The sequence below is a fragment of the Fringilla coelebs genome, assembly GCF_963513975.1.
Source record: "Fringilla coelebs genome assembly, chromosome: 4".
NCBI lineage: Eukaryota > Metazoa > Chordata > Aves > Passeriformes > Fringillidae > Fringilla > Fringilla coelebs.
Window position 1 is genome coordinate 37,913,568 of NC_140032.1, and position 14,479 is coordinate 37,928,046.

General features: G+C 36.0%; 1 protein-coding gene across 9 annotated transcripts in view; it reads left to right on the forward strand.

The window, feature by feature from the left end:
• NEK1 (NIMA related kinase 1) overlaps nt 1–11,373 on the forward strand; it is a 44,280-nt gene extending 32,907 nt beyond the window's left edge. For 6 of the 9 annotated variants that reach the window (XM_084204555.1, XM_084204563.1, XM_084204560.1 and 3 more), the window contains 10 exons: nt 482–634; nt 1,290–1,475; nt 2,058–2,178; nt 2,382–2,464; nt 3,368–3,585; nt 4,149–4,303; nt 5,149–5,360; nt 7,412–7,554; nt 7,824–7,956; nt 9,924–11,373. In XM_084204555.1, the coding sequence (XP_084060681.1) occupies nt 482–634; nt 1,290–1,475; nt 2,058–2,178; nt 2,382–2,464; nt 3,368–3,585; nt 4,149–4,303; nt 5,149–5,360; nt 7,412–7,554; nt 7,824–7,956; nt 9,924–9,937 (1,418 nt within the window). In that variant the 3' untranslated portion in view covers nt 9,938–11,373. The remainder of the gene's footprint in view (nt 1–481; nt 635–1,289; nt 1,476–2,057; nt 2,179–2,381; nt 2,465–3,367; nt 3,586–4,148; nt 4,304–5,148; nt 5,361–7,411; nt 7,555–7,823; nt 7,957–9,923) is intronic. The other 3 variants (XM_084204557.1, XM_084204559.1, XM_084204562.1) reach the window with 1 other exon arrangement.
• Nucleotides 11,374–14,479: the final 3,106 nt, after the last annotated feature.

Here is a 14,479-nt window from a genome sequence, read left to right on the forward strand (position 1 = left end):
GTGGTTTTATAGTGCTAGAATCAAGAAACTTCTTTTACTCTGGTTTTCTTTGTCGCTTTGTATCCTATTTTCTTTAGAGGGAGAATTAACAGAAATATATGTCCAAGGATGGCAGGACAAGAAACTTTCTAGTTTACCATTTCAAGTAAAGTTCAAGACCATTCCATGCCAATGATAAACATTTCTCATACTGCTTTCTTTTGGAGTGTCTGAATTTCTGAAAAGAGCTGCTGCTGCTGCTATTAAGTTGCATATGTCAACTGGTATTGAATAACTCTGTTATTGATTGGAATTGGCAGAAGAAAAGTTCTAGATAAGTACAGTCTTTAGGCTGTCTGATTTGCAGTGAGGTGACATGAGTTCTGGCTTTGTCACCTTTTAAGTTTTGTGGAGGTTGTTTGTTTGATTATTTATTATATAGAAAATGAATAAAAATTTCTAATTTAGAAAAGTTTTTATATTTGTGTTTGTGTCCCAACAGGTCAAACTCTGGGAGAAGTAATTAGGTTAGATATTGGTGAACCTCACAGGAAAGTCTGGGGCAAAAGCCCAACTGATTCAGTTCTGAGGATCCTAGGAGAAGCAGAGCTGCAGCTGCAAACTGACATCCTTGAGGAACAAGATGAGATAAATGGTAAGCACAGTGGGTAATTATCTGCACTGCAAGTGTAGTGACAGTTTATCTACTGAGAAAGATTTTGAAGTAATAGAAGCATATTCTTATATTCTCTCTTGCTTTCTACTTCTGGGTGTTGCCTCAGTTCTGAATGTAAGCACAAGCTGATACTGGAGGACACCAAAATATTTCAAACTCAGTGAAGTGGTAAGAAATTAACCAGGGTGTGCTGAAAGGAAAGGATCTTCATTTCGCTGAAAAGTCTTAAACTTTGCCTTTTAATAGAAACAATCCTATTTTTTGAAAGGATGTCATCATCTGAATATTTCATTAGATGCTTCCTGTAACTTTGTAGGCAGCATGTGACTTACATATCAGTTGATTTTATTTTTTTTTTCCACCCAGTCAACTCCTGCCCTTAGTTCTTTCTAAGGACAAAAGGACTTACATGTATTCCAATATAAGCTTGTACTAATGATAATGTAATATAAGAAATTCAGATTTTAATATTTCAGCTTTCTTCTTTATATAGTTGTACTAAAAGCATGCAATTTTTTTCTTCTGTTTTCCTTTAAAGAAAGAAAAATTCCCAACTTACCTTATTAGCCACATTGTAGTTTATTATCCAAATATAGTAAAGCACTGTTTACATAATAGAATTGTTTTCTGTTAGGTACTGCAGAACTTCTTGAAGGAGATCATCAGTCTTCATCAGAGGAGAAGGAAGAGAAGGCCTTTTCTCCTGTTGGAGTTCAGTCTGCAGTACCAGTTGGTGTTACAAAGTCTGTCATAACTGTACCAGAAGAATCTCAAAGAACTGGACCCACCCTGGTGCAGAGCAAAGCTATTATGCTGGATGGTAACTCATTTCATCAGTAATTCTACTTAAAATCTGTTCATTGAATGCAGTAAGTGAAGTAACAATCCTGTATGCTTTTATATCTTCCCATAAGAAATGTGCAGGTTTAATTAACACATTTTAGGTAGGACCAAGTGCTTTCTATGCCTGTGTTGTAATCTGATTCAGTAATGTATTTAGAGATTTCCTGAAACATTTTTTTATGGGCTTGTAGAAAATTTTAGACTACAAGTAGAATTCTAAAGTGCTTCAAATTTTTTGTTGTTAATTTGGTGGCGTTTTGGTTTGTTTCTCCCCATCAATTGTGCTGGTATCTTTTCTCCTATATGATACCAGCATCCTTTTGATCTCTGGGGGCATGTTACTGAGGTTTTTAGAAGACATGGTTCATTGGGGCTTTAAGATACTCTTCTGGTATCAGAAAAAAACCGAAACTTTTAGCTCTGGGATTACAAAACTTCTGCTATTTCTGCAAAATTATTTAAGATGAAGGATTTAAGTGTAATCTTAAAATGTGTACTTCCCCATCTTTTTGCCTGATTGGAATTAATTTTTAATAAGGTAAATGACTATTAATTTTAGAGTCTGATGATTTGGAAGCAGAGATGCTGGAAGAAATGGAAGATAAAATGCACAAGAGTAAGGAGAATAAGGAGTTCCCTAGTACTGTTAATGAAGTGTGGGTGAAAGAGAAAGAAGATGCGTAAGTACTCTCTTCCAACCTCTCTCTCCAGTTCAAACAACTGAGCCTTAACTGAGTTTTATTTGGACATGCCAGTTAAAATTACCCTTAGCTAAAGCTTCATTGCTTGCTGCTGTGTTAGTTTTACTGCACTTGATGACATCAATAGATTAATGACCATTTTTTACATGGCATTTCTCCTTGATTGTGATGTGTTATAATAGGGCACAACATGATGGAATGAATGAGGCAGCTTCAGAAAAAGAAGCACTCAACAAGGTGCAACCACAAAAGGAAGCTCCAGCAGGTCAGTGCAAGTCTCCTGTTCCATGACTTGGCAGTGTGGGGTGCTTGAGCCATCCCTTCTCGCTTCATTAAACCCAAATGAGCAAGTTTTTATTTGCTTCTTCAGTTCTTACTTCTAAAAAGGGAATTTCTGATGGATTAGGTAGACAAATTGTGGGTATTATGTTTGTCACTTTGGAGGAAAACATGTTACAAGAAAGCTACGCTGTGCATAGATGAACAGGACAGTGGCCCATACTGATGAACGTCAACCTTCTGAATGTTACAGCTTTTTCACATGACTATTTAGGATGTTATGAGATCTGATTATTTACTTAATAGAAGTGTTGCTTTGTTTGTATACACATTTCAAATTAATACTGAGCTGCAGCTCAATGTTTTAAGTGGCTGCTAATGACAATCTTTATTGCATAGAAGAATTGCTTGTTCTTGGAGGTCTGGGAAGTAACTTTGGAAAAAACATAGTCCATACTGTAAAGTATCATTGATAATACTCTTGCATCTAGTTAAGCGTGGCTTAAGCAAACTAGATGGGTTTTTTCCCCTGTTTGGGCAAACTGTATTGAGATAACTTCAAGGAGTTCTGGTATACGGTGATAAGCAATGGGTGAAAATGGATGACACAGTATCGGACATGGACTGGATAATGAGAAAACAGAAGGGTTGGGAACAAGCAGGCTATAGCTGAGGGTTGTATATTCTCCAAAAGTTAAAATGGGAAAATTTCACATTGTAATTGCATTTAATAAAATGTTCAAAAATATTTTAATACTTTTCAAGTGCTACCTACTTTTCTCTTTAATTGTATAAGAGTTAAGTGTATTCACAGCAGTTACCTTTTCCTTAAGTATCTAAGAGGTTTAATCTGGTTAGATTTGTAACAGAGTTTCTTTTACCACATCAGAAACTTGTTCCAGTGACTCTCAGAAAGCTGAACCCTTATTCCAGAGGGTAATACAGCCCACAGCTGTATCAACAGCCTCACCAGTTCTGTCAGCTCAGTCCTCACAGGAAGAGTCTTTTGTACCTCGTTCACGCTCCATATCACCAGCAAGAAATAAAGGCAAAAGTTCACTGTTGATTGGACTTTCTACAGGACTTTTTGATGCAAATGACCCAAAGGCAAGTTCAAATAGCAAAAAAGAAATACTTTTTTGTTCTATTGTATTAGTCTTACTTTCTTGTTGAAGTTGAATAAGGCCAGAGAGATGCCACAACTCTTTCAACCGGTTATTGTATTTGTCAAGCTATGTCTGCCCTGTAGTTCAGCTGCACTGTGCTCATGATATCAGCAAGTCTCATGTAGCAGTGAAAGTCTCTGGTTTCACCCTTCAACATTCTATGTTCTGGGTGTTTGTGGAGGAATTCCACTCTTTTTCTGAGACATTACTGAAGGAGTTCATGGAAACATTCCTAACTTGCCATATCTCCTTTCTCCCTTTTGTGCAGTCTTTTAGAATGATCACTACCTTGCCATCGTAAACAATCACTGAACAGGGCAGCAAAGATATCTTGTCATTTCTGGAAACCAAGTTATTTTTTTCCTGTAGGATCTAATCTACTAGCACAGCTTCTGGCTGTGAAGCAGGAAGCCTGAAGAACAGTGAAATCTCATTTTAAAGTGTTTTGTAAACTCAAGCTGTCCTTAATATTGCTACCAACCAAGCTTTCTGTTTCCTTTCTAGATGTTGAGAACATGTTCACTCCCAGATCTTTACAAACTGTACAGAACTTTAGTTGATGTTCCCAGTGTAGCGGATGTGCAGCATCAACATAATCTTGAAACAGATGATACAGAAGATGAGCAAGCCAAAGAAGGACCCTCTGACTCTGAGGAGATGTGAGTGTATCAAGTATTTTAACAGGCATCTTAGTTCAAGAATGTTTTTGGTTAGACACTATCTGTTATACACACTATACCAGCATGGAGTTTTTACCCAGATTTTAAATATTTTGTATTGAATCACCATTTACTTTATGTCTTGTTCCAGAGAATTCAGAAGCTAATGGTGTACACTGCGTACAATAGCTGTCTAAATTTCCTTCCCAAAATCTATCCAATGTCTTACTCTGTCTGGTGTCTGCAACTTGCCTTTTGCTCAAGCAACTCAAAGTTGATTGCTATTGCTCTTCTAGAACTAAAAATTTCTTGAATATTTCCTTTCTTTCTGTGTTCTGGGAATCTTGCTCATTTATCTCCTCCTCTGTTTAATTAGAATGTTCTTCAAGTCCCTCAAAATCTGACCCTGGAATTGACTATTCCCCACAGCTTTGATAGTCTCATGTATCTAGTCTGTTTAGATCTAGATCTCTGTTTTGCTCCAGACACATTTTTATCTGGATTGAAAATGTTATATTTGCCAGGGTTCTACAATAGTGCACAAATACAAGGATTTTGAAATTGCCTTACTAATAAAGTTGAATTGAGGACTTACTCTCTTTTTATGAGACTGTGGGATATCTGTTTATTCCCTGTGTTGCATGATACAGAGGTATCAATGCTGTATATATTGAACTGAGGTCACAAATAACTGGGGGAGGAGGGTGGAGGGTATCTCTTTTTTTTTTTTTGCCCTCCAGCTAGACTGGCTTTTCCATTTGCTGCTAACAAAAGAAATGAGCTCTTTCTACAGGGTTTGTCTTGCAAAGTATTGATTATATAAACTTTACATCACATTCCTTTAGTATGTTTGGAGAGACAGACACAGATTTGCAGGAGCTCCGGGATTCAATGGAACAGTTGCTTAGGGAGCAGCCTAGTGAGGAACAGAGTGAAGAAGAGGAGTCTACTTTAAAGGCTAATGCCATGGAATGTATAACAAATGGTACTGAGCTGGATGAAGGAGATGAAAATAACCCCAGCAGTGAAAGTGCTCTTAATGAAGAATGGCAGTCAGGTATAATTTCTGTTGTATACCTGTTTTATAAGTTATTTATTCTTATTAGAAATTCAGACACAGAATAATGTTTTAGCTTTGTTAACTTATAACAAAGTAAAACTCTAATTGATAATTTTTATACATAAGTTAAAAAAATCAGATTATATTCAGACTTTCTGAATGTTACGGTCAATATCTAAGCGATATTCCATTATGCAAATTAAAGCATGGCTGTTTGTTGGGTAGTGATGGGCCTTTTTTTCTAAATTGTCTAAAACTTGCTTCAAGGAAGATCAAAGACAGAATGCTTTGTATGTCTTGAATAATTCATGGCTGTAAGTGTGAAAAAGAAATAGCAATTGACATGACTGGAGTATCTGGGATTCAGCTTAAGTTACAGTTAAGTAATTTAACAGGCAGTGAGAAGGAACATGAAATTGTTCACCTTGTCCTTAGCCAAAATTAGATATTAATGCAGTCAGACTAAAGTGAGACAGATAAATTAATTACTGCTTTTAGTATTTTGCATTAGCTATGCACAACTTCCTGAAGTCTCATTTCTGTATTTTAAATTCTTGTGGAAATGGAATTATTTTAGTATTGCTGGAAAATGAAGTGCAGCTAGAAATGTAGTTATGAAAAGATACAGAAAATCACTAACTCATCTAAAACAAAGCTTTTGTGTAGTTTTTATTGAAGAAAATTTTCAACAAATCAAACATCTAATAATACATTCCAATAATTATTATAAGGTAAAATAAACTTTGTTAATGTCTTTAATTTTGTGGCATGCTGATGTTATACACTGATAACATGTAATACTATCTGTGTCTGTGATTCTGCTGTTGTTGTAAGTGCTGGAGTTTAACACCAGTGTTCTACCTTCTAGATATTCCATAAGACTTTCAAGTTTCATTCTTGGGGCAGGGAGTTAGGCAGGCCAGCCTTCAAAAGGGTAACAGATAGAACCTGAGACAAAATCATCTCAAAATCTAGATGTTAAATAGAGGATTAGAAATAACCTAATGGGTTTTTAACCCATATACAACTTTTTATTTTATTGATACTTTCTTATTGATTTTACTGTTGATACTTGAATGAAGGACGGGATTTGGTCAGGACTATACCTTACACTAATCATACAAAAGAATTGTAAGTAGTAGAGTTCTAATACTACCTCATGAAGTCTGTGATTTACCAGGAAATAGTATTGAAAGGTTTGATATTATACGCTCTGAAATGTATGAAGTTTTTCCCTGGTAGACAAGTTCTCTCCAAACTTGAATGCTTATTTAAGAAAGTATTTTTTCCTGCATTTTACAATGAAATTTTACATAGAGATTCTGTCTTGTATTTTTTAAAACATCCTTCTTGTTAGATTTATGCCATGTTTTACCATTACAAACCTATTTTCAAGGTTTCTGAAGCCTATAAGCAAAATTATCTTGATTTCTCTCCTGTCTCTCCTGTATCTTATTGCACCACTTGGCATACTTAATTTGCTACGCAAAGGAGATGCACTTATAAAAGAACAAGGAACTCTGTAGTTAAATTAGTACTGGGTTTTTTAGACTTGCTACATGGAACAAGATGTATATCAGGGCAGAAAGCACTGGATGGGTAACATACATGTCCTCATTTTTTGCTAGAAGACAGCTGCTTCATTAAGGAACTCCTTTCCCTTGTGTGGGACAGCCCCCAACCCTTCATGAGTTTCACCTCAGAAATTTATAGAGTCATGGTATATGGAACTTGACCTACTTAGCTAACTAAAATTCTGCTTTAAGACCATACCTTGTTTACCTTCAGGCTGAATACCCCTATGGCTGATTGCCGAGTGGGGATTTAGTGGGGATAGCTGGATGCTTCCCATTTGGGATTCAGGATTTTTTTCAAGAAAGGGACTATTCCTATTTTCTTGCATATTGTCAGAGCATCTGCCAACATCGTCCAGTGCTCCTGAGCTTACCTGTTTGGTTGCTTTTAAAGGATATTTGTTCTAGAGATTTAGAAGCAACATTAAGAATGTAGAAATGAGGGGGTTTTACTGTTGTTTTCTTTCTTTCTAGATAATAGTGATGGAGAGATTGCCAGCGAATGTGAAGAATGTGATAGTATCTTCAGCCATTTAGAAGAGTTGAGATATAACCTGGAGCAGGAAATAGGCTTTGATAAATTAATTGAAGTTTATGAGAAAATAAAGGTTTGTGGAGTAAGCTCAAGTGGAAATATTTGAAGAAACAAGCACGTAGGACTGCTGCTGTGCCAGTTAACTAATTACTTTGTGTAACTAGAGTAAAAGGTTTTTTCTGTAGTCTTTTAATCTGTTTTGGCACACTAAACTGTTATCAGAGAAAATGCCTGGCCACTGCATTAAAGAGAAAATCTTCTGGTTTAACCATGAATTGCATTTAATAGATTTGGACTACTTCATTTTATACCCATTTTAATTTTGGCAACATGGTTTGTTCTTTCCACTAGGCTATACTTGAAGATGAAGATGAAAATATTGATGTTTGTTCAACTGTAGTTCAGACTGTTCTTGGAAATGAACACAAACACCTGTATGCCAAAATACTTCATCTGGTAATGGCAGACGGAGCCTACCAAGAAGGTAATCTCAGTGTATCCTGACAGTTATGGCTTGTCTTATGTTCCTTCTTGGTCATATACAATATAGGTTCTCGTATACTTTTAAAACATCATAGTATCACAGAATTTAGAACATTTTTGTGCTTTGGTATATTGATTGACAAAATTAATTAAAATTTTCCACAAAGGTTATTTTTATTCCTGCAACAAAATGTGGCAAACTTTGCTGACCACTCTGATTTAACAGAATTGGCATGTGCAGTCAACTGTAACAATAATTGGCCTACAAAAGGTACAATATAAATATTTAATTTCTGTAAAACAGTTTCACAGATGGGGAAAGGAAATCCAGCACAAAACTTGCAGAATCAAAACCAGTTTTATCTTAAGAATTAATGAACTTTTAGTTATAATAGTATTATGCTTTCTATAATGTTACTTTAAATAGGTCACACCATCACTCCTTTTCAGAAATTTCATGGAGCTCTTTATCCTATAATTAGCATTTTTCAGAAGACCTTGATGTATATGTACCATCCATCTTATTTGGTGTCTTAGTAATACATGAAAATAATTTATTTTACCCTGGAGCCCTGCCCAGCTTAGCAGAGGTTAAAAGGCAGATGGATGTTGCTCCATCTTTCAGAGTCACACTTACAAAAATCCACACAGAGCACCATCAGCAACGGAATGGTTTTGGTTTTATTTCATTTCTCTCATGTCAATAATTTAACTGCAGTTATGTATTTTTAGATTTCTAATGATGAAAGTTTTCACTGGAGAGGAGAAAAAGAAGAAATCTAAAATTTTAATTAGTTTTATAGAAATCAGAAACATCATACATTGTCTTTAGAAGCAATGATCGCTATTTAATGCATTTCAATTTTTAAAAAAATATTCTAATGCATGTTAACCAATATGTACTTTCTGCATATTTTAAATTCTTTTACAAATATGTTGCATTGGTAGTACAAGGTCAAGTAAGGGTACAGCTTTCTATGACTTTTATATGTGAATACTTGGGGGGTGTCTTAAAACTAGTTAGAAAACCATAATTGTTTTTTTTTCATTCTAATCCAAATTACGTTTTCCCAATTTTTTTTTCCTACTGATATAGAACTGCTAGGTAAGAACAATCATTTCCATGTTGTTTTCTTGCTGTATTAGAGAAGTGTGACAGAGAAAATGTCTGAAAAATATTTTTCAGGCACAATTTCTTGATTTAGTGGCAGATTTGGAAAGATGCACTGTAGTAGTCAATTTTTCAAGTGTCCAAAAGACTGGCAATGTAAAATAATAAGAAAATGGTTATTATAGTGTTGCCATTTTCTTTTGCTTACTACTCTGCTTTAAGAATAGTTTAAAACTAGTACTAAAAGACTTAAATGAAAATTTGCTGAAATGTTGGCATATAAATTATAAGCTGTTGTCTGAGTGAATCCTATTAAAATGAGCTGACTTTCATCTGGCAAAATGCTGATTAACAAGAGGCTATTTTTATTAGAGTCAGTTCTAATTCTGTATTTTACAAATCTGTGGTAGCATCCAAAAATGATAAGAAAAAGTAATTCTATACATTTCAGACACTTGAATTAAAAAGCTCTATGCTAATAGGGGTGAATAGAGGACAAGTGACAGACAGAAGGATCTTCATGAGCTTCTGTCTCAAAAGCCTTATACTCTTCAAATAAGAAATATTGGGAGAAAATCTCTGTTCCTCTTTCCTAAGAGGATTGTTCTAACTGAAGCAGGCCACTTGAGGTGCAACTATCTTAAATTCACTAATTCAAGATGACACGATGTTCAATATTTGTGTGTAGCGTTTTAAGGCAGCTTTGGTCATGGTCACCTTATTGGTGACAGACTTAGTATATTCTTGTGTTATTGCTTACTGAATTGTGGTTTCTAGATTGTTTTGTAACCGTAGCTTCACTTGTGTCTATGTTTCTCTACTTCTCACACTGTCTCTCCCTCTTATGCTTTGTACAGGTAATGATGAATAAACCTGACTCAGGAAATTTCTTAGTGCTTACTACACACCGGTGTCCAAAGTCCGCACAGCTGAACAGCAGATTGTAGTGGAGAATGTAACATGGGGCAGGAGAGGCAAGACTTCAAAAAAGAATGTTGATTGTATGAAAAAGAGAAAAAAACATGCCTTTTAAACTGAGATACCTTCAGAGTTCTCTTGTGTGGATTTGCATATGTGTTCCTTAAATATTAGGTGCCCAAAATTTAAAAAAACCCACACCAACCAACAACAGCAACAAAAAAAAAATCAACAAAACCTCAATAAATCAAACAAAAAATCCCCAAACCTGTAACCTCTCAAATTTCAAAAGAATCAGAGAAAGAAATACCTGTATATATTCTGATACAAAACTGAGACCTAAAATTAAAACAGAATTTCTGCCATATGAACAGATAGCTGGTATGGTTGAACAGTTGGAAGTATTACTGTGTTGTGGAAGTACTTACACCTATCCACTTACATACTTCAAGTAGCTTTTCTTTACACCTACACAAAGAAATTGCTTTGTTTTTAATTACCCTCATGGTTTTTTAATACTATCTTAATCTAGTGGCCCATTTCAAACGTTTCACTTTTGTTGTATTTTGAAGCTGAAGGCTTCTGTCACATCTAAAATATATTGATGGTGTTTTTTAATTAGGACAAACTGGTACATATGTCATAATTGAAATGTCTGGGAGGGCGTTGGGATTGTAAAATCCATTTGGACCTAGAATATTCCTTTTTCCAAAATTTTTCTTCTTATTGTAGTTGTTTTCTTCTTCTTCCCCTTCCCAAAAATCCCAGTTGTTTACCTCTCTTGAATTTTGTAATCTGGTCAATGATGATGTAGTACACTGTTGAACTGAAAGGGGGAGGGGGTTTTCAGTTTGGCTTTGAAGTCTGAGTATTCTAGTCATTGCTCCGGCAGCCACAGGGGAAAATGAAACATTGCAGCCACAAGTGCTGTGTAGTACTTCACATCTTCTGGCTCCTGTATTGTACAGCTTGGTTTCCACCACCCTACAAGCAAAACCAGGTTTCTTCTGACACACATTTCCTTGTTCCCTGTGTCGAAGCAGTTCTATACAGGGCAGACATTAGGGGTTCTGTTGTTTTCCAGTCATCATCTCTGTGTCAGCTTTACTGGTTTATCCATTACAGTAAGTCTCTTGTTATGAATTTGATGAGCTGTCAAACTTCCAAGTGCCCTATTGAAGAAAAATAGGTTTGGTTTCTTTTATTTTCAGCTACAGCCAGTCTCAATCTAAAACTGTCAAAACATGCTTTTCCACAAAATAAAAACAAGTATATATATATATATTTATTCTTTTAACTGTCAAAATATGTATATGTTTTTTGTATAATTGCTTTATGGTGTCATTATTAAAATTTTGCCCACTGAGAAGGGTTAAAGTTTTTTAGATACCAAACTTACTCTAGTTCAGCAGTATCGTGGGAATCTGCAGTGAGAATAAACTTATTAATAATAAGAATAAAAAATTGCCTTTAATAGATTATTCTTTATATCCTTATTTCTTTGATAAACATCTCTTACTTCATCTGATGAGAAACTATGATCAATTCTTGGAAACAGTGTTGTTTCTGGGCTATGCTGCTTCTTTTCTCATTCCCTTTTATTCTTTATTTCCTTTTTCTTAACTTCCCACAGTAAACTTTTTACCAGGTTTCTTATCCATTTCACTTTCCACTGTTGCATAATCTGTTCAGAGAGATGATCTTCATGAGCTATGTCACTCATGACTTTTAGCAAATACACCCTAAAGACTCTGAATTATTTTCCTTTTTCAGGTTTGATTTTTCAAATCATACCTTGCCCACATTTTGGAGAAAGGGAGGACTCAAAACCTTTAGATTTAAGATAATATAGAATAACTGTATGGAAACAACAAAATGCACAACTGGTATATTCTGTCCTCTATAGTTTTGAGTCCTTTTAAGGTGGGTGATAGTCTTACTGAAGTTAAGAATTGGGCCGTGTTCACTTCTTTTAAATTGAAATTGTATCATTATTGACAGTCTTCATTTCTTATGCAGTGTACTGGCTTCCTTCTGGTGAGAAACATGTCATAATCTACAGACTGCAAGATTTACAAACAGAGCTTTTTACCAATTAATAATTTGTAAAATACATGTAGATTGTGGACAGCTTTTTAAGAATAAATTCAAACCTGCCACTCAAGACTGAATATCCTTGAAATCCCTCAAAAGCTAACTTAAAACTGACACAGTAAATAAGTTTGTCTGCAAAAGAAATACTTTCCTCTGAAATGTTAAATCCATATTTAATGTATTCTATAATGACATCAAGGACAGTGTGCCTGCAAGATAATTAATTGGTCTGTATGCAATTTATTGAAATTAGTTGAGCGTTTGGCTTGTGTGCATATGACATTCACCTTGAAGAATTTTCTCTTGTAGTTCTAGTAGCAAACTGAGATATGGAATGGTATTTTTCACACAAAACATATTCTGTCAACTATATAACACTGATGTCTCTGTCTTCAGACTTGCTTCTTGACCCTTGATGCCAACTCTTAAGTTCAGTTGAGGAAAGTTTTCAAAAAACCAAAACCACCAAACAAGGAAAAATCCATCAGCAGAAAGGAATAAGACCCCCAGCAGTGAGCTGGTTTGAGCTGAACAGGTACAGTACTCTACCGGGAGCACCGATGCCTAAAGCCTTCTTTGAAGAACAGAGCCTAAAGAGGCTTTTGTTCTTCAATTTGCTGAACGCTGATGAGTGCACATTTGAAGTTACTACAAGGAGAGACTTCAGAAAAATGGTTGGGTAATGGTTGGGCAACGTGAACCAAAGCAGAGCACAGGTTTTTCTGTGGTCTGGTAAGTGAATGGCTGATTTAAATCAAGTTCCAGTCTACCACATTCCTAACAAGGCTCTTCGTCCTCTCGAGAAATCTGCATTATTTATTAGTAACTCCTACTTCAGCTTTTACTGCTTCTGTGTCCCTCTTGCTCTCATGTGAGCATAAATGCTGTATGTTTACTCAAACACTTATTGTTCTAAAGCTTTAAAACTTGGCCCGAATTCGTAGGAAGGCCGGGCTGCGGGTGTTGTGCCGGCCCTTGAGCCGCCAGGTGGCAGCGCTCGGGCGGGCGGGCCCCACGCCGCTGGAAAGGCGCGGCCGCCTGGAGCTGCGGGTCCTGCGGGGGAAACACGGCGAGCCTGAGCCGGGACAGCAATTCGCAATTTATTTATTTGCTTGTACAGGGCCATTTTCTGAAAATGCCCATAGATACAATTCTTTGTCTGTTTACAAATCTTTACATTTTTTTTCCTGGAGGATAGGAGAATATCCTGAGTTGGAAGGGACCCACAAGGATCACAGAGCCCAACTCCTGGCCCTGAACAATCACCATGTGCCTGAGATCATTGTCCAAATACTCCTTGAACTCTGGTCATTCTGTAACCACTTCTCTGGAGAGCCTGTTCCAATGCCCAACCACCCTCTGGGTGAAGAAGCTTTCCCTAATATCCAATCTAAAACTCCCCTGACAGTTTCATACCATTTCTTAGGGTCAACTTGAAAGCTAGAGCCACACACAAACTTTTGGATTGCTTCCTTTTTTGAGCTGCAGTTGGCAAAATGAATAACTGGAACTTAAACATTTGCCTAGTTTTTTCATCACCCATAGACAAGGGGTCTCATTTGATTTAAAAAGAGCAGGCTTTAACTCCTCTTCCCCTTACAAGGAAGTTGTAACTGCAGTGAGGTCTCCCCTCACACTCTCCAGGCTGAGCAGACCAAGTGATCTGAGCTGTTTCTCATAAGACTTCTCTTCACAGTCCTTCACCATCTTTGTAGCCCTGCTTTGGATGCTCTCTCATAGCTTTATGGCAGGGTATGTCCAGTTTCCCCAAATGACTAGATGCAAATTTAAATAAAATACAACACTTTTATATTTGGGCTTGGTATAATCTTCCCCTTTGCCAGAGGCTGGGGTAGAAGCATGCCCTGACTAAATTACTGATTTGACTTCTGTCTCCACTAAAAGCACCACATCAAAGCTCAAATAAGGCTACACTCTACGTAATTTTATTAGCTGTGATAAACCAAAGACAAATATAGAAATTTAACTTTTCAATACTTTTAAGTGTTTTTCTTTTCAAATAACTGTGTGCTTTCTCAAGTCTTATTTTACCATTTGTTCATTCATAAAACACATAGACTCAAATTTAGCGTGAAATAGAAATCAATGGTTACCATTCCTAAAACATTTTTTTGCCATTTTTATCATAGCAGTTTAAATGGAGCAATTTGTATAGTTTAAGTAGTAGTTTTAAAAGCCATAAAGAGCTTCCTGTAAATTAAATTTGTGTGTTAATGCAATTTGCACTTCAAATGCATTTTCAAATTGATATGTTTTCCAGCTGAGCTGATGAGTTCATCAATTCAAATTGTAGCACTTAGAATGGTTGGCTTGTGCAAGAGTCTTGAAAACACTTCTTCATCAACTAAAGCCTTAATTGAGCTACTTCCACAAAGATATA